This window comes from Hakea prostrata, chromosome 5 (genome assembly GCF_041222555.1).
Source record: "Hakea prostrata isolate BN-2017 chromosome 5, UWA_Hpros_2, whole genome shotgun sequence".
Classification (NCBI taxonomy): Eukaryota; Viridiplantae; Streptophyta; class Magnoliopsida; order Proteales; family Proteaceae; genus Hakea; species Hakea prostrata.
Window position 1 is genome coordinate 56638687 of NC_142604.1, and position 25231 is coordinate 56663917.

Sequence of the window (25231 nt, forward strand, 5' to 3'; positions counted from 1 at the left end):
CTTTATATTTTTATGTGAATAGAATATTGGACTGAATATCCTGCAACATTTGTTTCTATTTTGGACAGAATATCCTGTCCTAGTAGATTGTAATTGAAGACTGCAGCCTATAAATAAAGAGGTCTGCGTTCTGGGAAATCAATCCAAAATCACAGGGAGTGGTGCTATTCCTGCTGCTCTTCGTCTTCTTCTTCATTCTAGCATCTGGTTTTGATTCTTAGAGTCTGATTTCTGACCACTACAACAACAACAACAATAAGCCTTGTCCCAACTAATTGGGGTCGGCTACATGGATTCTTGCCTTCCAATCAGTTTTGTTTGAGCCTTTGAGGACATGCTAGATACAAGGCCTAAGCTATGCATATCCTTTCTCGCCACTTCTCTTAAGGTTATCTTAGGTCTACCCCTAGCTCTTCTAGCCAAACCCTTTTCATGGATTCTGACCACTAATTTTATAATTTTTAAAGAAATTAATAGGCAGAATTACTGGTTAAGGTCCTGATTGTGTGCTCTCATGAATAATTCTTGAGGTCTCTATGCCATCTCTGTGAAGCCCCTTGCTGCTAATGCAATAAAAAAGTATATGGAAAACTGATGAGTGTTTAGTTATGCCTACTAGATCAATACCATTGATCCCATAATCGCATAGGGTTATCTTCTTCTGAACAATGTTGTTGGTGTAAGTATGGTTGCCAGGTAAACTTATTCCAAGGTAGGCAATGATCCTCAATGCTAAGGAAATTTGTTCATGTGCATTGATTTACTGATCAGAAAAGAATAAACCTTTGTCATAGTCATCTTGGCTACTATTGCAAAAGTTTCTCGATAACCAGTCCTATAAGTTTTTGTGTTAATGTGGAGCTACCTATGCATTTATGCTCTTAATATAAGTCTTCAATTGGCATAGCTTATAATCTGCTCAGCATGATAGGATAAAAAATGTGGAGATTGATCATCACTTTATCAAAGGGGAGATTGGAGAAAGCTTATCTCCATTCCTATGTTCCATCTGTTGGTCCGCTATAGATGTTCTTACCAAAGGACTAACCACTAAAAGCAACTCTGTTGGTGCATCAGGTTAGCAGCTGGCACCGGAAAAATCTAGCCAGACCTTTTTCATGGATTTGAGCTTATAGGATAAACATCATGCTAGCGTTCCCTGACAATAGAAGTGACACGCTAGTCTATGGCCCAAGTGTAGTGACAAGTGGGCAAGGTTAAGCTAGGGCATCCCCCCGTAAGTGACGCATCGCATCAGCGCTAGGATACGGTGATAAGTTGGCAAGGGTTCCCGTGCCATGGACAAGTGCAGGTAAAGAAGCTAATCCAGAAATGGATGATTAGATTGGCATCTTAGAACATAGGATCTTTAACATGTAAGAGCTTAGAATTGACAGATGTCATGAGGAAAATAAGATTAATATAGTTTGTATTCAAGAAACTAGATGGAAGGGTAAAAAAGCTAAAGAGTTAGATGACTTTAAACTTTGGTATATTGAGGATAAGAGTAATCAAAATGGAGTAGGTAACTAGGTATAATAGTGGATAAAGATTTTAAGAACAATGTGGGATGTTAAAAGAGTAGGTGAAAGGATTATTGCTATCAAGCTTATAATGGAGAAAGAGATCATAAATATAATTATTGCATATGCGCCTCAAGTAGAATTGGATGAAAGTCCAAAGTTAGAATTTGGGAAAATATTGATGGATTAATGCAAGGAATTCGTCAAGGAGAAAAGATTATCAAAGGGGGTGATCTAAATGGATATATTGGGAAAGATTAAGGAAGCTATGAGAGCGTAAATGGAGGATATGGTTTTGGAGAGAGGAATGAGGAAGGGATCTCAATTTTAGATTTTTCCATTGCTTTTGATCTATCAATCGTAAATACTTTAAAAAGAGAGAGAAGCATTTAGTTACCTTCAAAAGTGGACATCATAGAAGCCAAATAGATTTCTTCCTAAATAGAAGGTCTGATAGATTGTTGTGCAAGGATTACAAGGTGATACCAGGGGAAAGCTTAAATGCACAATATTGACTAGTGGTCTTAGATATGCGCCTAACTCCAAAAACTCATAAAAGATGCGAGGTTAACTATCCTAGGATAAGATGGTGGAACTTTAAAGGAGAGTGTTTGAAATCTTTCGCTAATAAAGTAGTCAAATAAGAAAAGTGGGATCTTAAAGGGGACACTAATACAATGTGGAATGAAATGGCTACGTGTATCAAGAAGGAGGATAAAGATGTCATAGGTAAATCAAAAGGAAAGCTTCATTTCTATGGAGAGACTTGGTGGTGGAATAGTGAGGTTCAACCGTTCAAGCAGCCGTTAAGAACAAGAAAGCTAGCTTTAAGACATGTCAAAGAACTAAGGATGTTGAGGATTTTTAAAGGTATAGGTTGGCTAGAAATGAAGCTAAGAAAATTGCATGAAAAGAATGGGAAAAGAAATATGAAGATTTATATAATAAGTTGGGCACGAAGGAAGGGGGAAAATATATTTATAAGATAGCTAAAGTAAGGGATTGGAAGAGTAAAGATCTTGACCATGTTAAATGTATTAAAAGTGGAGATGGTAAAGTACTGGTACGTGATAAGGACATTAAGAAGAGATGGGAAATCTATTTCTTTAGTCCACTAAACGAGCATTCTTTAGGTACCTATGAGTTGGATGATAACACCATTCACCAAGGCACCAATTTTCAAACATATATACAGATTCCGTGTTCAAAGTAAAAGAAACTCTAAAGAGGATGAAAATAGGCTAGACGCATGGTCCTAATGAAATCCCAATACAAGTATGGAAGAGCTTAGAAACCTACAAGCTAGCTTGGTTAACTAAGTTGTTTAATAAGATTATGAGCACAAGGAAAATGCCAGATGGATGGAGGAGAAGCATCATTGTCCAATTTACAAAAATAAAGGTGATAGTCAAAGTTGTAATAACTATAGATGCATTAAACTAATGAGCCATACTATAACATTATGGGAGATTCTAACAATAATTGAAACTCATTTGAGACACTTAACCACAATTACGGAGAACCAATTTGGGTTTATGTCAGGACAATCTACAACGGAGGCTATTTACCTAACTAAAAGATTTATGGAAAGGAAGTGTAGGAAAGACCTTCATATGGTATTTATTGACCTAGAAAAAGGTTACGATAGAGTTCCTAAAGCTAATTTTGCAAGTAAATATGGGGACATAGTTAAGGATATGTATGATGGTCTAGTGACAAGTGTAAGAACAGTGGAGAGATAAAGTAATGAATTCCCAATTTATTTTCACTTAATATATGTCGACCAACTTCCCCAACTACTACTCCAGCCCACATTGGTACTCAGCTTCCCTTACATCCACCTCTTCCACTCCATGGATCAGATTCTAGTGCGTCTACCCATCTGACTGGTAAGTCAGAACTTGAATCGATTATGTTTAACTCACATAAAAGCTCAGAAAATCGGGCCAGAACCACTCCAATGGGCTGCAAAACCACAATCTCAATATTGCAGGTAAAAAATACCAGCTTTGGTTCAAAACCTTATATATATCTTGGCTACTAGCTGGTCGAACTTGATATGGTAGGAGCATTTTCTCATATACGCTTTACCTTCTGTGACGTTATGTGTATTTCTAGGTTTCTGTTTGTTTTAACTGATAGAAGTTTCCATTCCAATTAGAAGGCAAGTAGAACTGACTGGCATTTTATCCTATTATAAGCTTTCTGAAGATTCTTGAGTATCTTTTGTGGTCTCAATCTTTTGCCCCCTTATCTGTGCAGTTTTTTTTATTTTTTTATCATTATTTTTTGGGTGAATACAAGAAAAGTATTCAGAATCACTCTGGACTTCGTGTAGATTATTACCAATGTGAAGGACTGTCTCTGCAGAACTAAGGAAATTTGGTTTTACATTCTGACTAAATGAAGATTATTGTGTCGAAGACTCAAGATCACCATAGAAACTGGCATGTATCAAAGAAAACAACAAACATTTGCAAGCAAAAATTGCAGATATACTTTAGAAATTTAGAAACTGTTCTTGGCAAGTAATTTCGGAACTCACGAAAAACATATATGATAAAAGTAAAAACAATAACGTATATATAGAAATAAACTTATCAATAGATTGAGAGGATATCGTTCTTTGTATAAATCAAACATACAATTGATTGCAAGCTTAACCCCTGCTTCGCATCATTATATGCTTCAGCCCGCAATTCTTCATAGCTAATGTCACCAACAATGTCACATGATCCACTACAAAGAAAATAAGCAACAATTTAGCCATGGAGAATCCCACATGGAAATAAAAGAAAATGAAGTAAGAGATATTAAACTTTCTTCGAGGACTGGAGTTCACGGATAAATAGTTGTCAACCCTTCCCCACCCCTGTTACTTAAGACATACTATTTAAAATGCCCATAGCAGGTCAGCTTCCAAAGTGGTCTTTCATTTTGAAAATCTTCGAGAATTTGACGTTTGCATAATTCAGGATCTGTACACCTAGACATCAATGAAATGCAAAATTCTTCAGCAAATAATCTTTGGTTCAATACACTGTGTGCATGAGAGAGAGAGAGAGAATCAGGAATAAGTTAAGATCTGTAAACAGAAGCAAGCATGCAAGTTTGTCTTACAACTAGAGGACTCACTTGTGAGGAGCCTGGGACTGGTTGTCAGCTTGTCGAGAACTGGAGTTTGGAGTGGGTACACTTGATGAACGAGTCCACTTGTTCTCCAATGGCTGATCCCAGAAAACATCATTGCAAACAATAGACACCATGTATCATGTATGCTGAACTCTTTAATGGGAAAAGAATACCAGGTGAAAACTTACATATCCTAGATCCATTAGCTCATAAAACCACCAAACATGAAAATAAGAAAAATAACGAGACTTTAAGGATGTTACATATAAGAGCATACAACAGCCAGGAAGAAGGAATTTCATGCCTACCATATAATATTACCTTTGCCTTGATTGGCAATCCAGGGAATTATTTAGGCTATGGATGAACATATCATTACAAACCTTGAATTGACTCTGATATTTTGGACCAAAATCAGAGGTTCCTCTAGGCTTCGAGTTGTTCTGCACCCCAAATCCAAAAGGATTGGGCTTTTGTTGTTGCTGATTTGCCTCAAACTGTGAACCAGACCCAAAACCAAATGCATTAGGTTTTGCCTGTTGCTGGTTCACATGGAGAAACTTACAACCATCGCCATATTTACAACTGGAAACATGAGGGGAAATGTTAAGCATTGCACAGGGTTTGGTTTAAAAAAAATCAATAAAAGCTGAGATAAGCAAGGCTAAAAAGTACAAACCAATCAAGTTTTTCAGAAACTGAACCAGAAAAATCTTACATAAAAAGCATAGGTACATCATGGAACCCGCCTCAGTGGGATAAGAAATTTCATACCAAATGCATCAGATGCATATATACTAGTGGTTGCAGTCTGGCAGAACAAGTAAAAAGCTTGGCCTGCTTTTCCTCACAACTCAAACCGCATAAATTGTCAGGGAGAGCTAAAGATAAGCATGAACTAGATTGGGTGAAGCTTTTCAGCCAAGGATCAAAATAAGTTATCCAGCCAGCCTGTATAACTCCCCATCTTATTCTTTATAGTTGCTTAAACTTCAAGTTTTACAAAAAAAATGTTTAGATGTTCCATTTCTTGCTAATTTAGAACAAATACAATTGTCTAGTTCACTTTCACAAAACAAAAATAAACTACCACAGGGAAAGAAATGCTTCCGTACTTCTTTCCTAATTTTTAACCCACAACCATATTGAATTTGTAGGTAGAACACAAAGGTTGGGTTACGGTGATGCAGCCTTACTTGAATAAGGCTTAGTCTACCAAGATCTCTAAGGCTAGACTAGCTTCAAGGCCCAAACCTTGATTTCAGGTATATGTATGTGATGGTTCCTGAATGGGTTTCCAATTGGTTTGAGTTAGTGTTCTCCGAATTCCCTAGTTGGTTTAGTTGGAATGCAACAGTATCAAGGATGACCCAGTGTTAGTTTCGGCGTTGGAATATAGTCGATTACGTCAGGAGGGTTCCATTATTGAGCCAAACGCCAGTGGTTTGTAGAAAATCCTCTCTGGAGAAGTACGTTGTTGCTAATTATAGTTGTTACCACTAAGAGAGGTGTCTGGAAAAGTCCTCTAGGTGTATAGTAGTTCCAAACTCTCTTTAACTTAATATGCAACCAGTTAAACAATGGAGTAAATTCAATTTTTACTTTTACTTTTATATTTTAACTGGCTTAGTCTATAAGCCGCAGATTAAGTCATTAAACTTGGTCTTATATTGTTCAACATCCTTGGTATTTATTTTAGGAAAGAAATATGTGGGGCTGATATGATTTTATTTGTTTCTAGAGTAGTAGGGATGCAATCTCAATTGATTGTAACCATGGTGGGAGATCTCGGCGAGATCTCGCGAGATATCTCGCTATCTTGACATAGCGAGACATGAGGAGAGGCGAGATCTGCGAGATGGGAGATCTCGCCACATCTCGCCGAGATCTCGCCATATCTCGCCACATCTCGCCACATCTCGCCAAGATCTCGCCATATCTCGCCTCTCTCTCTCTCTCTACAACCATAAAAAATTGCCAAAAACTTGATTTTTTGTCAGAATTTGTTGGGGATTCAACTTCTAAACATCTTTAAAACATCTACAACATCAAATTATCATCATTCAAGCCTATTACTTAATGTGACATTTAAACCTATATGTGACATACTATAGTGATGAGTTGACTTGGGAGTCATATGTGGCCACCGTTCAGAATCAGTTGATGCAGAATGCTGAGTGATACTCTTCCTGTCTTGTAGTCTTGTAATCTTATTACTCACATACTCTTGTGATTGTGATTGTAAACTTATGGATTATGATTTATGACTTACTAAAAGTCTAAACTTCTTATAGTTGTAAAATTTTGAAGCCATTTAAGTTTTTTGATAGTTTGATGTGTAATGTACTTAATACTTTATAGTTGATAACATGAATTACTTGATATCTCTACATTCGGTTTTACACATAGGGTTGACTTAGAAGACATAGTTAGGGGTTATTTTCTCACAATTCTAAGGCCACCAATGTGTTCAAAAGGCCTTAAATAGACTAAATACCAAATTTCAGCCCAACCGGGGCCCTAAAACCCACCGAGATGGGTCACCGAGATTACGCCAAAATTTTGGTAGATCTCGCCATTTTGGAGTGACGAGATCTCTCCCACCATGATTGAAACCAGTTCAGGAATTGTTTCCTACACTAAGGATTATGGAATGGCTCTTTATTCTATGAGTGAGGGGGAAGGCTGCAACCTCTCTCAGTACTTTCTCTTGCCTACTGCAGCTTTTGATGCACTCTGTTTTTAATTCAGAATCAGCCACACTATGATGTGAAGAAGCATTTCTTCAAGGCGGCCTGATTCCACCCTACGAATGACTTCAAGGTCTGAATATGTATTATGCCTGCAACACTGAAATCTGAAATTTACTGCTACTTCAAGACATATACTTGCACTGAGATCTGTTACTTGATGGAAGACATTGAAGCCTCCTCTGATTTCTGTCAACAAGTATGCTCTTCTATGGATGATGACTCCTCTGTTCAGGGTTCAAATTCACTCTGAATTCTGCTCCTCAGGTGCTATTATTCTGACTCAAACTACTTCAGTTATTTGAAGTCAAGAAGTATGCTCTTCCATGGATGATGACTCCTCTGTTCAGGGTTCAAATTCACTCTGAATTCTGCTGCTCAGGTGCTATTATGTTCTTCTATGGATGATGACTCCTCTGTTCAGGGTTCAAATTCACTCTGAATTCTGCTCCTTAGGTGCTATTATTCTGACTCAATCTACTTCAGTTATTTGAAGTCAAGAAGTATGCTCTTCCATGGATGATGACTCCTCTGTTCAGGGTTCAAATTCACTCTGAATTCTGCTGCTCAGGTGCTATTATGTTCTTCTATGGATGATAACTCCTCTGTTCAGGGTTCAAATTCACTCTGAATTCTGCTCCTCAGGTGCTATTATTCTGACTCAATCTACTTCAGTTATTTGAAGTTTATTCCTCTACTATTGCTGCTTCTGTTCACCTAGCTACTAGGCTGTGCAAGGTCTTTATTCGGTTTTGTCATCTATCCCTGCACACCTGTTTATTACTGCTATCCTGGCTGACCCTAAGGCATCTACTGATATGCTGAATGTACAAGTTACATCTATTAAACTCAATGGTGTGTCTAGTTACCTATTATGGGCCCAGGCTATTAAAGCCTATAGTCATGCAAAGGAAAAGATTAAATGTATAAAAGAAGATCCTCCCAAACCTGACCTCAAAGATCGCAAATCTGTTGCTGCCCATGATGATTGGATGCGTGAAAATTTAATTGCGAAGATCTGATTGTGGAACAATGTTGAACCTAATATTTTGGGTAATAGTAATATTTCACACATTAGCTAGAGGCGTGTGGGATGATCTTTGTGAAGGTTATTCACAGAGCAAAACTATTTATCACACTTATGAACTCTGAGAAAAAATATATTAGATTTCACAGGGGGACAAATCACTTAGTGATTATTACAGTACTTATTTCAGTACTTATAAGGGGTATCTTGAGGAATTGCAAATATACCAGCATTTGAGAGTTGATCTTGACCAATTAAAACAACAGATGGCAGAATTTCATGTGGCTAAATTTTTGGGAGGTTTGCATCCTGATTACCAATGCACAAAAGCCTAGTTTACTGGAGAGAAGGTGCACCCCCTTAATGAGGTCTTCTTTCAACTTAATCATCTTGCCACTGTTCCACCCGTATTCTGCTATTGCTCCTACCGAAGAAAACTCTGCCTTTATTGCTGATCAAGGAAAAGGATCTTTTAGAGGACATAATCAGTCACGTGGCCATGGTGTGGTTCCGCTGGACAGCAATTTGACAAGTCCTCTCGTCAGTGCATCTTTTATGGAAAGCCTAATCATACCATTGAGTCTGAGAACATCTCTCATCCTGGATAGAAAATTGCTATGGACGTTGAGATGGATGCATTCTTGTCAAGAAAAACATATGGTCTCTTGAGGATTTGCCTCCTGGAAAGGATGTTTTCCCTTGTCGTTGGTTCTATATTATGAAGTACCTTCCTGATTGGTCCATTAATATTTTAAAGCCTGGCTGGTCGCTAAAGGTTATACTCAGACATATGAGATCAACTACTTCGAAACTTTTTCTCCAGCAGCTCAACTTAATTCTGTAAGAGTTCGCATATCCCCTTTACCAGTTGGATGTTAAAAATGCCTTCCTCAATGGTGATCTTGCGGAGGAAGTCTAAATGGAGCAACCTCCTAGAGTTGATGCTTAGGGGGAGATGTCAAACAAAGTTTGCAAACTTCATAAGGCTATTTATGGACTGAAACAGTCTCTCAGATGTGTTTTGAAAAATTCAGCTCCGTTGTTATCGAATATGATTTTATACAGCGCTAATATGATAACTCTATGTTCACCGTCGGAATTCACATGTAGAAATTCTTGTGGTGTATGTTGATGATATCAGCATCTTTGGAAATGATGCTACCAGTATAGCGGATGCAAAGATTTAATTGCATCGTCATTCCAACTGAAGGACCTAGGTGGCTAGGTCCACTTGGATATGTCTTAGATATTAAAGTTCTTTGCAGCAAGGAAATTAGTTTGACAAAGAAATATGTGCTTCACTTACTAGGATAGGAAATCTTGGTGCCAAACCAGTTGATACACCTCTAGATCCTCATAAAAAGTCCGGCACCGCTGATATTGAAGACTTTGGTACAGGAAGTTAACAGCAAAACTAGTTTACCTAATGGTTAGTATGAGTCTACGCCACAATTATTTGCTATTGGGATTGTTGCCAATTCATGCACTCCCCGACGAAAATACACTGGGAAGCAATATGTCATATATTGTGGTTTAGGAGCACCCAGAAAGCGACTAATCTATCACTCTCATGGTCATATAGATGTAAAGGATACTCTAATGCAGATTAGGCAGGAGTTTATGACGATAGACAGTCAACAACTGGATATTATACATGTGTGAGTGGCAACCTGGTTACTTGGCAAAGCAAGAAGCAGCCCATTGCTGCTCAATCAAGTGCAGAGGCCGAGTATAAAGCAGTAGCCCAAAATACTGCAGAGTTAATGTTGCTGAAATCCTTCCATCTTGAGTCGGGACTTCCTGTCAATGAACCGATGGAAATATTTTGCAACAATCAAGCAGCCATCTGTTTTGCAAGTAATCCAGTGTTCCATGAGTGTACAAACACATTGAAGTTGACTGTCATTTTATACATGATGGAGTCCTTATGAGTTACAACAAGATTAAAACACCTTTTGTTTTCCTCTTCGGACTAGCTTGGTGATATCTTCACCAAACATCTTTTTGGACCTATCTTTAAGAATAGTTGTTCCAACCTGGATACCGGTGACTTGTATTGATGAAACCCCGAATCTAGGATTAGGGGTAGTAAGGCAATTTCCCCAAACTCCTTGGGCTGCCAAGGATTTCCAACCAAAAGAGGAAGGACATGCTAGGGTTTTAGGGTACTCTTGAGGCTCTAAAACTCTAAGGAGGAAGGTGGTTTAGATCTGAATTCCAGATGTTAGGGTTTGGTGGAAGTTAAAAATTCTGCAGAATTCCTTAACAAAGAAGTGCAGAAATTTCAGACTTCAGGGAAATAGGGTCTAGATGGTCTGATCGGGTTGAAACTAGAAGGTTACTAGGGTTAGGGGCAGGCTACTGCTAAAGTTTGGTCCAGATCTAACACTTGGTTTGCCGTAGATCTGACCACAAATTTTAGGTCCAGAAAAGGGCCCCGAAAATTCCAGAAACTTTCTGGGAAAATAAAAGAAACTTGCGGGTGGCCTAGAAGAAGAGGGAGGGGGTTAGGAAGGGCTGCAATGGGGTTGGGAGGCGACTGGACTAACCTGGGACCGATTTGGAGCTGTCGTTTGATGGCTGTAGCTTGTGGAAACTTGCTGGAAATTGCAGAAGAGAATTCAAAAGCTTGAAAAAGAAGAAAGAACTTCAAGACCACAGAAAACAATGGCAAATACCCAGCCGCAGGTCACCCATTTCAGGATCCCACAACTCCACTCAATTCCATTCTTCAAATTATAATTTATTCATCAATGAATCAGAAAATTATGATACAAGAAGAGGCTATTTATAGCCTAAAAATAAAAGACTCTGACTAGGGTTGGGAATCCTTAATAGATGAGGATCCTAACAGTAGACTACCACACCCAAAAAACAATCAAATTACTAAAGATCACAACTCTAGAATTGGAATCTCGCTAACACAATTTAAAACAAAATAGAACTCTCAAAACAAAACAAACTCCTAAAAGAGGATAAGGAAGCTTATCTTATCCACAACTAACTAACAAACTCAACTTGACTTAAAATGGGATATAACTCTCAAATGACTAACTCAAATTAAGAAACTAAAAATAGATCCATAACCTTTGGATCGAGGGGATTCTATCAAGAACCATATTGAGGCCTAAAAAGGGGTTTGAAAAGGACAAAAATACCCCAGGTGTAATTCGGCCAGCTTTAGGAAGCTTCTTTGGGTTTAGACTTTTGGGCCCAATTTTTTGGGGGCCCAACCTAGGTTAAATCCGCTCTCCCCTTCTTAAAAACATTCATCTCCTAAAAATGTGTTTGTCATGTGCTTCAAGGTCAACCCTCGGGAGGGCTGTTAGGACCCTAGGATGAGAGGCCTTGTGGAATGAGGGTTAGTTAGGGTTATTTGAAATAATAAATAGAGGAAAAGAGGAAAGGAAGATCATCGAATTTTGGAGAGTCTTGTGGGCAGCCATAGGCTGAGGGAACACCGTGAGGTGTGGGGGGTGATTGGCACCATAGAAACCAGTGTTATCTTGTTATTTCTTGCATTCTTGTATGAATTTTTGGGAAATATTATTAGGGATTCATCAATTGGCATCAGAGCTGTAACGATCCAGGGAGGTGATGGCACTGCCTTCGTTTTCTGGTGAAGGAGGAGTTCAGAGATGGATTTTAGAGGTTCTTCTCTTCTGCTGGGAGAACCAGATCGAGGAAGAGCAATGGTTGGGGATAGCGATCCAACATCTGGAAGGAGAGGCACTTGACTGGATCTATCACAAGAATTGGATGGCATTTTCTTGGACGGGATTCAAAGAAGCCCTGAGGTGTGAGTTTAGCGACGGGAGACAACCGACATCAAATTTGGAGATAGACAACAACCAGGTTGAGAAGTATCGAATGAAGGATGAAGTACTGCCGGCTACGAAAGTCACGCATCACCAAACGTGGAGCAAAAAGATGAAGATAGGATTGAGTGAAGATACCTACCGTACCAGAGTGGAGGAGCAATATTCTGCTATAAAATCGAGATGCAGTGAAGTGAAGAAGCATAGAAGGAGGCCAGGTACAATCGACGGCAAGTTGCAGGCGGCCAAAAATTCTATTCGTAGGAAAGGAAGAAGACTGTGGAGTTTTAGGGTTTTTGAGGTTGGTTCGGCTCAACCCAAACCGGTCAATCAGTTTGGTTCAAACATTAAGGGCCAAGGAGCTTCTAATTCGGGCCCAATTCAGGTATGCTTAGAATCAGATTTAGAGCCCAAGAGATCCAAGTTCAAAGAATGGGCCGTATGTTTTCCTAAGAAACCCCCTTGGGCCCAGCCCATTCCATTAATCCCCAGCCCATCGTATTTCATTAACTCATTATCCAACCCATATTTGTTAACCCATGATTTTAAGTGTTCATGTCTAGCCCATTTAATAGAATTATTTTGGGCCCATTACAGTTTCATAACCCAAAACCCAATCCCTACAATCAAACCAACGATCAGCCCATTACTCTTCACCCATGGGTTTAAGTATTTGGACCTTACACCTTCTCATCATCACTCATGGGCCTGGCCCATTTCGTATATATCCAAAATCCAAGCCTTTTCATCAATACTTTAAACCCAAATAACTCAAACGGGTCAAAACCCAAACCCAAACCAAGCCTGAACCAAGAACTTGCCAGAAAATGGTCCAACCGAACCAACAAGTTGGGGAACCATCGTCTTCAACCTCTGAACTTCAGAATAGAAAGGGAGGCAACGTTGGGGCTGCAATGACTGAGGAAAATCCATCGTCTTCCAAGCTACACGCAGGCTTCTTGAGATGCAGCGGTGCGATGGGGATTAATTTCGTTGCAGGCAAAAAAAAAAAAAAAAAAAAAACGCTCCAAGTCTGATTTTGAGCAGTGGGTGTGTTATTCAGCCTAGGAGGATGATTTTGATTTACTACGGTTATGCGGCACCATCACACGACTAAACTTCAACAATTCCATCACCTTGAGGACAAGGTGATTTTCGAGGGGCCGGTAGTGTTAGGACCCTAGGATGAGAGGCCTTGTGGAATGAGGGTTAGTTAGGGTTATTTGAAATAATAAATAGAGGAAAAGAGGAAAGGAAGATTATCGAATTTTGGAGAGTCTTGTGGGCAGCCATAGGCTGAGGGAACACCGTGAGGTGTGGGGGGTGATTGGCACCATAGAAACCAGTGTTATCTTGTTATTTCTTGCATTCTTGTATGAATTTTTGGGAAATATTATTAGGGTGGAATGAGGGTTAGTTAGGGTTATTTGAAATAATAAATAGAGGAAAAGAGGAAAGGAAGATCATCGAATTTTGGAGAGTCTTGTGGGCAGCCATAGGCTGAGGGAACACCGTGAGGTGTGGGGGGTGATTGGCACCATAGAAACCAGTGTTATCTTGTTATTTCTTGCATTCTTGTATGAATTTTTGGGAAATATTATTAGGGATTCATCAAGGGCTTGCATGTGGATTTGTCCTCTCATCTTGCAGTCAGGAGGAAGCAATAGGTGTGTTGCTACTTGCACCTTTCCTTGACAGAATCTTGGTGAAATTGAACTGGGGGCAATGTAATCCCCAATCCTAGGGGCCTGAGTGTTAAGAGCCCTAGGAGGAAGGAGGGAGTCGATAGCCATGCCTTTGGAGCCTTTCTCTATCAACACCTTTATCATGATTGTAGCTATTGCCCTTAGAATAATCATGGTACCTTCTCCCAGGAAGAAATTGAGACCTAAAGGAGGGCCAATTTTGCATGGGATTGGTGCTGGTATGGTCCTGATGTCTGTGGGCAGCAGTACTCTACCGTTGATGCTAAGGGCATAGGGAACCACTGGTGTAGCTAGCGGGTACCTCATCGATGCGATCTTCCACTCTTATGGTAGTTTTGTCAATCTCTTATACACCTTTTCCAAAGGAAGCTTAGGGATTGGAGGAGAGGGTTCACCATTAGATTGTGGAGCCTTGGCCTTAGAGCAAGAGGTGGTGTCTTGGTTGTTCTCTTGACTGGGTCCTTCATATTGGAATCCACCAAGTGATGTATTTTGGAATTGGAGTCCTCCTGAGTTGCTTTGAGGGTCTGCTTCTTGATCTCTGTTGGTAGGTCCAAGGGTAAGAATACCATTCTCAAGCCTTTGTTACCATTCTCAAGCCTTTGTGCGTGAACTTACACTTGTTTTCTCTCCCCTTGATAGTTACATTGTTATCATACAATCAAGCCTACCTAGAATAATGTCAGACAATCCCATGGGTACTACATCACACCATATCTCCTCTGAGTGAGAATGGGGACTAATGGGAACTACACACCTATGAGTGACTTATAATTCTTCATAGTTTATAAGGTAGACTCTATGGGGTTAGGGATGCTTCTCAATTTTAAATCAGTCCTCTTTACAAATTCTTCAAACACCACGTTGGAGCTACTCCCACTATCAACAGTTACCAAAGCTCAATGCAAACCTCATTGTACTCTAGTGTAGAAGGGGCAACTCCTCCTCTAGTCTTCATTGTACTTTTTTCCCTATTGAAAATACTTTTAAGATGACATTAATGGAGGGGCTGAATAAAAGTCCTGCAGTTCAATTCCTTCTTTGCAACAATAGATCGAGTCATCCACGGAGCTAGAACTATAGCTCTGATACCACTGATGAAACCTAAATCTAGGGTTAGAGGTAGTCAGGTAGTTTCTCTAGACTCCTAGAGCTGCCAAGGATTTCCAAACAAAAGGTGAAGGACAAGTTAGGGTTTTAGGGTACTCTTGAGGCACTAAAACTCTATGGTGGAAAGTGGTTCAGATCTAAGTTCCAGAACTTAGGGTTTGATGGAAGCTAAAAATTCTGCAGAATTCCTTAAAGAAGAAGTGCAGAAATTTCAGACTTTAGGGAAGGTTTAGATGGTCATCGGGTTGGAGGGAAAGTTACAAGGGTTAGGGGAAGAGTACTCCTAAAGTTTGGTCTAGATCTAACTGTTAGATTGCCATAGATCTAACCTCAAATTTTGGGTCCAGAAATTTTCTAGAAAAATAAAAGGAACTTGCAAGTGGCCTGGGAGGGAGCTATGAAGGACTGCAATGGGGTAGGGAGGTGACTGGACTAACCTGGGACTGATCTGGAGATACCGTTTGATGGCTGTAGCTTGTGGAAGCTTGCTGGAAATTGCAGAAGAGAATTCAAAAGCTTGAAAAAAAAAGGAAAGAACTTCAAAACCATGGAAAACAATGGCAAATACCCAGCCGCAGGTCACCCATCTTGGGATCCCACAACTCCTCTCAAGTCCATTCTTGAAGTCATGATTTTATTCATTAATCAATCTGAAAATTACAATGCAAGAAGTGGTTATTTATAGCCTAAAAATAAAAGACTCTGACAGGAGTTGGGAATCCTTAATAGATGAGGATCCCAACACTAGACTACCACACACAAAAAGGAATCAAATTACTACAAGATCACAACTCCAAGATTGGAATCTTGCTAACACACTTTAAACTAAAATATAACCCTCAAAACAAAACAAACTCCTAAAAGATAAGAACCGTTTTGGATAAGGGATCTTATCATATCCACAACTAACTAACTCAACCCAGCTTAAATGGAATATAACTCTCAAACTACTAACTCAAATAAAAAACTAAAAATAGATCCATAAACCTTGGATCGAGGGAATTGTATCAAGACCTCTACTGAGCCCTAAAAAATGGGCTAGAAATGACAAAAATACCCCTGGTGTAATTCGGCCAGCTTTGAAAGCTTCTTTGGGTCTAGATTTTTGGGCCCAATTTTTGGGGGGTTGAACCCAGGTTACATCATATATGCTCCAACTTGAGGAGTGTTAAACAATGGAGTAAAATTCAGTTTTTACTTTTACTTTTATGTTTTTCCTAGGTCAATCCAGAAGCCACAGATGAGACTTGGTCTTATATTGGTCAAGATTCTTCTATTTATAGTACGAAAGATATAAGTGGGAGAAATACAGATTTATTTCTTTCTAGATTACTAGGGATGTAATCTACATTGATTGTAACCAGTTTAGGAACCTTTTCCTAAATTGAAGATTATGGAACGGCTGTTTATTCTATGTGTGAGGGGTAGGGCTGCACCGTCTCTCCTCTACTGTGTAACACAACTTGTACAGTATCTTCTGTTGTGGATAGTTGACTGGAAGCAAGTACAGCACTAATCTAAGTATGCAATCTGTTACGAAACTGTGCTACCAATACTTCATCATCCCAATCAGAACCAGACCAATTACCATAATAATAAAATTTAGTTCAATTGTTAGGTTAATCTATTTCAACTGAGGCACATGTCTTGCTTGTAGTAAGTAGGGAAGAACCTTCTGTTCACAATTTCATGGCTTGAGTCCAATTTTGTTGGCGTTTTTGCTTGATTCACCATACTCGAGCTGTGCCTTTCAACTAAGCTTCTACAAATGTTAGACAGCAAAGTTGGAAAGAGAAAATGAGAAAAGAAGAGATCTAGAACTAACTCAAGAATGTTAGTTTCATTGGCTGGATAGGGTTCTATCCTAATTTTTAGTTTCCTATACACATTAGTAGTTGTATTCTACTCTATAAATATTGGATCTTGGCTGTAAGAGGCTTACACGATCACGATTATGGCCTCCTTGGCTGTTCTCTCATCTACTTCTTCTTCTTCTATCTCTCACCCACTCTGTTCTTCCATCTTCTACCAATCTACTCTCTGATTTACATGGTATCAAAGCTGTAGGTGACACTACAGCATTCCTATTCTTAGTATTATTGGTTCAGGCAACTCTTGCGATACATGGAGAGGCATCACAGCTGGTTTCTGAAGCTTTCTTGTTTTCATTTGAAGACAACACCTCTCACTGCTTTTTGGTTTCTAGATTGTCTGTATGGATTAAGAAGTTTCTAAAACTTCTATTTTACTGAAGGGTTTTTCTATCCATGACTTCTGGATATGAGGTTAGTAGTCCATTTCTGAAATTGTTTTTGTTGTTTGAAACTAGGAGGTTGAAGCAAGGACCTGCTCAGATTGAACTGCTGCTTCAGGCACTTTATCCTGCTGTTTTGAGCACACCGTTTTAGACCAGAAGTTGTGGTATCTTGACTAGTTCAAGTTGTTGAGAAACACAAAATTGGTAGAATGGCTTATTGATCCATGATCTCAAGCCCTCTATTTATACTTAAGTGGAAAGTAGACTATTACAAGGAATAGAATTTTACATGAATATAAACTCTAATTTAACTCCTATACAAACTCTTATTGGACTCCTAATAGAATCCAACACTCCCCCTCAAGTTGAAGCATAATAGATATTAGTCATGCCCAACTTGCCTACAATAGGAAGGAAATCTTTTTCTTTCAAACCCTTAGTAAAAACATCTGCTACTTGGTCTCCAGATCTTACAAAAGGCATGCAGATAAGCCCTTGTTCCAACTTTCCTTTGTCAAAAAACCTGTCAATTTCAATGTGCTTAGTTCGATCATGTTGCACCGGATTATTAGCAATACTAATAGCAGCCTTGTTGTCACAATATAACATCATAGGGTCTGGAACTTGGACTCCAATATCTTGCAGCAAGCCTTTCAACCATAGTAGCTCACAAACTCCACGAACCATAGCTCTATATTCAGCTTCAGTACTAGATAAAGCTACCACATTCTGTTTTTACTTCTTCAAGTAACTAGATTACCTCCAATAAAGGTACAGTAACCTGAAATTGACTTCCTGTCTGGAGATCCAGCCCAGTATGCATCAGTGTATGCTTCTACTTTTAGATTATCAGTGGGTGACAAAAGTATTCCTTTTCCAGGAGTTCCCTTCAAATACTGTAGTATTCTGATAATAGCCTTCATATGAGCTAAATATGGATCATGCATGAATTGACTCACTATACCTACAGCATAAGCGATGTCTGGCCTGGTGTGGGACAAGTAAATAAGCTTCCCTACCAGCCTTTGGTATCTTCCTTTGTCCACTGGTTCTCCCTCTTTTTCTTTAAGTTTAGCTCCAGCTTCAATAGGGGTATCAACTGCTTTACACCCCAACATTCCCACTTCTGATAATAGATCTAGGACATACTTTCTTTGGGATAGGAATATACCTTTATTTGATCGAGCCACCTCAATCCCTAAGAAATACTGTAACTTCCCTAGATCTTTAATTTCAAACTCTTTGCCAAGATAGTTCTTCAACTTTTGAATTTCTTCACCATCATTCCCTGTGATGACAATATCGTCTACATAGACAATGAGAAGTGTGATGTTAGTATTTGACTTCTTGACAAATAGTGTATGATCAGCATTGCTTTGCTTGTACCCAATAGAAGTCATTGCCTTCTGAAGGCGTCCAAACCAGCATCTAGGAGACTGTTTTAACCCATATATTGACCTCTTCAACCGACAGACTTTCCCTACAGTATTGTCATCGGAAAAACCATGTGGGATTTCCATATAGACCTCTTCGCTAACTCCCCATGTAAGAAGGCATTCTTTACGTCTAGTTGGTGCAAGTTCCAGTGTTTGTTCACAGCTACGGACAACAGAACTAACTCGACAAGTATTTAGTTTCGCAACTGGGGCAAAGGTCTCCTGATAATCAATCCCATAGGTCTGGGTAAACCCCTTTGCAACTAGTCTAGCTTTCAACTTGTTGACTGATCCATCCATATTTTGTTTAACCACAAATACCCATTTGCAGCCCAACGGTTTTTTTCCGGAGGAAGTGTAACCAGCTCCCAAGTGTCATTTTTCTTCATTGCCTCGCATTTCCTCTACCATAGCTTCCTTCCATCTCTTATCAGCATAGGCTTCCTGCCAACTTTTAGGAACAGATACAGATGACAGAGAGGATATAAAAGCACGGTAGGAGTCAGACAAAGAGTTGTAAGAAACATATTTAGCTATGGGATGTTGAGTACAAGATCTGACCCCTTTTCTAACAGCAATAGGAAGATCAGAAGAAGATACCTTAAGGGGAACAGTAGAATCTGATTCTGGAGCAGGAGACTGTAGTGGTAACGTATCACCTTTCTCCACCTGCTTTAGCCGATTGTATTTCTACCTCTGATAAGTCTGTACCTCCTTATTCTGGTCAATCTGGTTTTGAAAGACCTCAACAGTGTGTCTAACAGGAGTGGTCTCCCCCTGGCTAGGTTCTTCACATGGTTCAGAAATCGAAGGTGGAGGATTAGAGTCCTCAGTTATACTGGCCGAAGTTTCCCCCTGGTCAGGAAACTTTTCTAGGACTCTTAAGTTGGGTTGGTGTGTGATAGGAAGATCTAAAGTCGGAAAGAACACCTCTCCGCTAGGACTCTCCCCTTGGAGAGGTGTATAGTAAGGGCAAAACTCATTAAAAATTACATCCATGGATACAATGGTTTTCCTGGAAGGAGGATGATAACATTTATACCCTTTCTGAGTAGCAGAATACCCCAAAAAAATGCAGCGTAGGCCGCGGGGAGCCAACTTACTCTGGTGGGCAGTGATTCTGACATAACACACGCATCCAAAAACCTTTGGGGGAATAACAAAAGAAGAGGCTCCCTGAAGAATCTCATTAGGACATTTAAAACCAAGTATTCTACTGGGTATCCTATTCATAAGGTAAGAAGCAGTGAGTATAGCATCACTCCAGTATTGATCAGGTACATCCATAGCAATCATAATGGAACGGGCTATCTCTAAGAGATGCCGATTCTTCCTTTCGGCAACCCCATTTTGGGCAGCCGTATCAACGCAACTGGTCTGATGTATTATACCACAGTCAAAGAGATATCTTTGAAATTCACCATCAATATACTCTGTGCCATTGTCACTACGAAGGATCTTCACAGTGGCATTGAACTGAGTTTTAATCATATTATGAAAATCACAAAAACATCGGAAAACCTCATTTTTTTTGTTTTAAAAGATAAATCCATGTAGAACGAGAGTGACAATCAATAAAAGTAACAAAGTACCTATGACCAGTAATAGACACACGTCAACAGGGACCCCACACATCAGTATGAATTAGCATAAAAGGAATAGGTTTTCTATTATGAAGAGAAGGTAAATAAGTAGAACGAGTCTGCTTTGCAAAAATGCAGGCTTCACAAAAAAAATTATTCTCATTACAAGAAGAAACCAAATCAGGAAATATTTTCTTAAGAGTTCCTAGAGGGGGATGACCTAGCCTACGGTGCCACTGATGAAGATCTGATATTACCGAATGGACCGGATTAGAAGATGTAGTCAAAGCAGAAGTAGATCCTCCAATCGGCTCGAGCAAATAAAGTCCATTGTCTAGTTTACCAAGTCCAATCTCCTTCCCCGTTACCAGATCTTGGAAGACACAGTAAGATGGGAAAAAAGTCACTTTACAATTCAAGGCATGTGTAAGACTACTGATAGAGAGCAAGTTAGTAGAGAAAGAGGGAACATGTAAAACGTCAGACAAAGAAAGTGATGGAGAATGTTTAATGGTCCCTTTTCCAGCAATGGAAGAATAGGAGCCATCAGCAATTCGAACTTTATCCTTTCCAAAGGTTGGAGAATATTGTAAGAAAGAGCTGGATAAATCTGTCATATGATCTGTGGCTCCTGTATCAATGATCCAAGGAGTAGAAATTGAAGAAGCTTGAAAGTCTGTAAAAGTTTTACCTGAAGTAGCAAGGTAGGAGTTGGTATGGGTAGTAGAGGAAGCAATGTTCGAAGCTGTACCGGCAGTAGAAGACTACATAATACATCACAGAGTAGCGAAATCCTCTTGTGAGAAACCAAAGTCTGCAGAGGGTGTGGTGGAAACTATCTCAGAGAGATTAGCCTTTGGTTTTCCCTTTCTTTGTGCTCGTTTTTGCTCAAAATCAGCAGGCTTCCCATGCAGTTTCCAACAATTTGCCTTGGTATGATATGGTTTGTGACAGTGCTCACACTTGACAATCTCCTTAGCCAGATCAGATTTAGTGTGAACAGACTGTAAGGCTGATTTCTCCATAATAGGAGTATGAAGCATGGTTAATCGACGACTTTCCTCACACTGAACAAGAGCATAAGACTGTTCTAGCGTAGGAAAGGGAGAACGACTTAAGACTTGCACTCTGATCTGATCGTACTCCACATTCAAACCTGCTAAGAAGTCATATACCCGAATCTTATCAATGTGCTTCTTATAAGTAGTCACATCATCTGGGTTAGTGGGATGATAATCCTCATAATGATCCAACTCCTGCCAAAGAGAGCGCAACTCAGCATAATAGTGGGCCACCGTCAGTTCCTTCTGGGTAGTCTCATGAAGCTTCTTTCGTAACTCATAAACATGTGCATCATTCCCCAACTGTCCATAGGTTTCAGTATTAGCCTTACAGATTTGGGCTGTAGTATCAAGTAATAGGTAACCCCGGGCAATATTTGGATGCATGGAACTCAAAAGGAATGACATAATAAGGGAGTCATTTGATATCCATTTATCCTGTAAAACACCTGCAGTAATGGGTTTGATGGTGGTGCTCGTAATGTATCCAACTAGTCCTTTTCCAGCAATAGTCAAGTAAGCAGAGCGAGACCAGATCAAATAGATTGTTCCATCAAATCTCACGGAAAGAGAATGAAGAGTGGGGTAGTGTTTAGGGCCGGTGGGAGCAATAGTACCCTCAATAGTTACCATGTTGAAAAAAGTGTCTGCAGTTCTTCAGTCTTCACCTTTTGAAAAAAAACTAAAACGTCACAGAATGCAATAGCCAAACAACTCAGGACAAAAAATTTCTCCTTTATCCCCCTTTTTTTCTCTCTCTCTCTCTCTCTCTCTCTCTCTCTCTCTAACAGAATAGCAGATTATAAGAAAGAAAATAAAATGGTTCGGCCAAATATGCAATGGGCTGGTTTGGTCTAAATTTGGAGAGAACCACAATATGGCCTAAATTTGGTTTGGTTATATGGAAAAAAAAAACAAAATCTGGTTCGACCAAAGATGAATTGGTTTTAAAGGGATTTTAGGAATACTATTGCATCGTCGAGTTTCAGGGGTTTAGTTTACCTAGCTTCGATGGTGATGGTGGGTGAATAAGACGCGGTTGATGACTGATGGCTGAAGACGATAATGGCAGCGATGGCGGCTATGGCTGAAGGCAGCGATGGCTGAAGGAGTCTGGTTCCAGAATATCGTTTCAGAAATCAGAATTTCTTGCGATGGTGATGGAGTGCAGCGGATCTTTTTTCTCTTTTTCTTTTTCTTCTTTCTCTTCCCTAATCAGACGATGGCTGCTTGGAAAGACGTATAATGGAGGTAGGTTTTCCTCACCGATAATTTTTTCTCTTATTCTTCCCTAATCGAACTTAGGCTCTGATGCCATGTTGAGAAACACGAAATTGGTAGAATGGCTTATTGATCCATGATCTCAAGCCCTCTATTTATAATTAAGTGGAAAGTAGACTATTACAAGGAATAGAATTTTACATGAATATAAACTAACTCTAATTTAACTCCTATACAAACTCTTATTGGACTCCTAATAGAATCCAACACAAGTTTATCTATATCCCTGCAAGTTTTCTGGTTCGATTCTCTTGTGGTTGCAATTCTGATTTGTGAGGTTCTGTTGATTGATCCACTGGTTCTGCAAATTTTTCTGGTTTAATTATCTTATGGCTGCAATTCTGATTTGTATATTTTTCTGGCTCTATTGAGATTATGTGGAATGTTTGGTGAGTGTTGCAAAAGCAGACCCTATTTTGAGTAATTTCTTGTTTGGACTGTTTTCCTGCTGAAAAAAACCTGTGGAAGGCAACTTATAATTGATGGCTAAAGCTAAGACTGAGACTAAAACAACCATAACTGAGGTTTTTGTCCTCTTCCTCACATCCTCTTACTGAACTGAAACTTGAAGGAGCCACTAACTTCCACCAGTGGAGGAAAATTGCAAGGGTAGTTATTATTGGGAGAAGGCAACAAGACCATTTGACCAAGAGGCCTGATGCAACAGACCCTATTTGGGAGGCCATGGCTGCCAGTGTCCTTGGACAAATGCTGGATTCAATGGAGAAACATAATGTGGATCTAGTTACCCATATTGATACAACTTTCCCGCAGTTATGGACTGTCCCAGGAGTTCTGTAGAGTTGATCGAAAAGACTGTCCCTTGAACCAATATTTTGCTGACTTCAAGCAGATGTATGATTAATTGCATACTTCCCAATTTCCCATCACGTCGACTGTTACCGAAATGCAAAACCAACATGAGCACTAGCAGTCATGAGCTTTATACGAGGACTGGGGAAGGAATTAGATTTGGTGAGATCCCAAATCCATGGTGGAGAAAAAACATCCACGTCATCTGACACCTTTTCAAGGGTTCTCCGGGGTTTCTAGAGAGAACTCCCATGATGCTACATCCAGTGACACATCTACTCTTGCCTCTTTCACTTGTAATCAAAGACCCAATTCTAGAAATACTTGTGGTCATTGGGATACTATTGGGGAAAAAAACCCTACCACTTCACAAGAGTCTGCAAATGCATCTGGACCAGTTAAGACTTGTCATAACTATGGTTGGCCAAGACAATTTCAGAGATTTTGTTAAAAGTTACACAGCAAACCTCCTACCTCCTCAGGTTGCCAATACTGCTACTGCTACAGAGACTACTTCTATACCTACACAGTGTAAAGATAAAACTATGAAGATGTCTACGGGAGATTTTATTCACTTCACCCAGTTTAAAGCAGCCCAGTCCTAGCCATTTGCTGCTACGTCTGTATAGCAGGTAATGCAACAGCTTGCCTCGAATCCACCTCTCAGTCTTGGATCATTGATTCAGGTGCCTCTGATCAGATGACTAGCACCCCAGGTATTATTTGCTCTTTCTGTTCACCTACTTCCATGGTCACCATCTGAATCATTCCCATGCCATAGCTAGGCACTAGAACTATTCCTCTTACCCCTTTCCTAACCTTAGCTTTAGTTCTTTATTTACCAGACTTTCTGTTTAATGTATTGTTTATTCATAAACTTATGACAGCATATAATTGTTCTATCACCTTTCTTCCTAGCTATTGACTTCTTCATAATCTTACAATGAAGAAGACACTTGGTACAGGTCATAAGTTTGGGGGGTTGTATCTGCTTGACACTTCTGCTTCTCTGGCTTATTAGAGCATCTCACTACTGCACCAAATTCATTGTTCACTGAGACATCATTTTATCCAAGGTTTGAAATTGTTAGATAGTTGTTTTCAGCATATTTCTGAGTTACCATGTGAGTCGTGTCAGTTTAGGAAACTCCACTATGTCTGCTATCCACCTCAAGTTCTAAATTGGTCTTCCTAGCTTTGGTTCATTCTGATGTTTGGAGTCCTTGCCCTACTGCTTCTACTTTGGGTTTCTGATATTTTGTTACTTTATGTTAGACTTTTCAAGCGTTAACTGGATTTGAAAAACAATTCTAAGTTGTTTGATATATTTTGGAATTTTATTGCAAAAACTCATACTCAATTTGGCACTATGATTAAGATTCTTCATAGTGATAATGGAAGGAGTATTTTTCGAACCCTATTAATTCTTTTATGAATTCTAAATTTCTAAGGGCATCGTCCATCAATCCTCTCTACGTACACCCCCATAACAAATGGTGTTGCAAAGACAAAGAATTGCCACCTTAAAGAAGTAGCTTGTTCGTTGTTGTTTAAATAAAAGGGTGCCTAAACCTTTCTAGCTGATGCGGTGTTGACCACCTGTTCCTTATTGATCATATGTTATCTTCTGTTCTGCAAGGGAAATTCCTTACTCTGTTTATTTCTATCTGCCCCCAGTTTGTCTTACTTCTTCGCGTGTTTGGTAGTGTCTGCTTCATCCATGGCTTTCTTCCC

The 25231-nt window shown here is 39.5% G+C and overlaps 1 protein-coding gene across 1 annotated transcript in view; it reads right to left on the reverse strand.

Annotated features, from left to right (window-relative positions):
• LOC149016701 (Zinc finger C-x8-C-x5-C-x3-H type family protein) overlaps positions 1 to 25231 on the reverse strand; it is a 45148-nt gene that overhangs the window by 15239 nt on the left and 4678 nt on the right. Inside the window, exons 2-5 of the mRNA XM_089154777.1 lie at positions 5039 to 5240; positions 4659 to 4750; positions 4414 to 4509; positions 4169 to 4262 (exon numbers count right to left, since the gene is read on the reverse strand). Of these exons, the coding sequence (XP_089010903.1) occupies positions 4169 to 4262; positions 4414 to 4509; positions 4659 to 4750; positions 5039 to 5240 (484 nt within the window). The remainder of the gene's footprint in view (positions 1 to 4168; positions 4263 to 4413; positions 4510 to 4658; positions 4751 to 5038; positions 5241 to 25231) is intronic.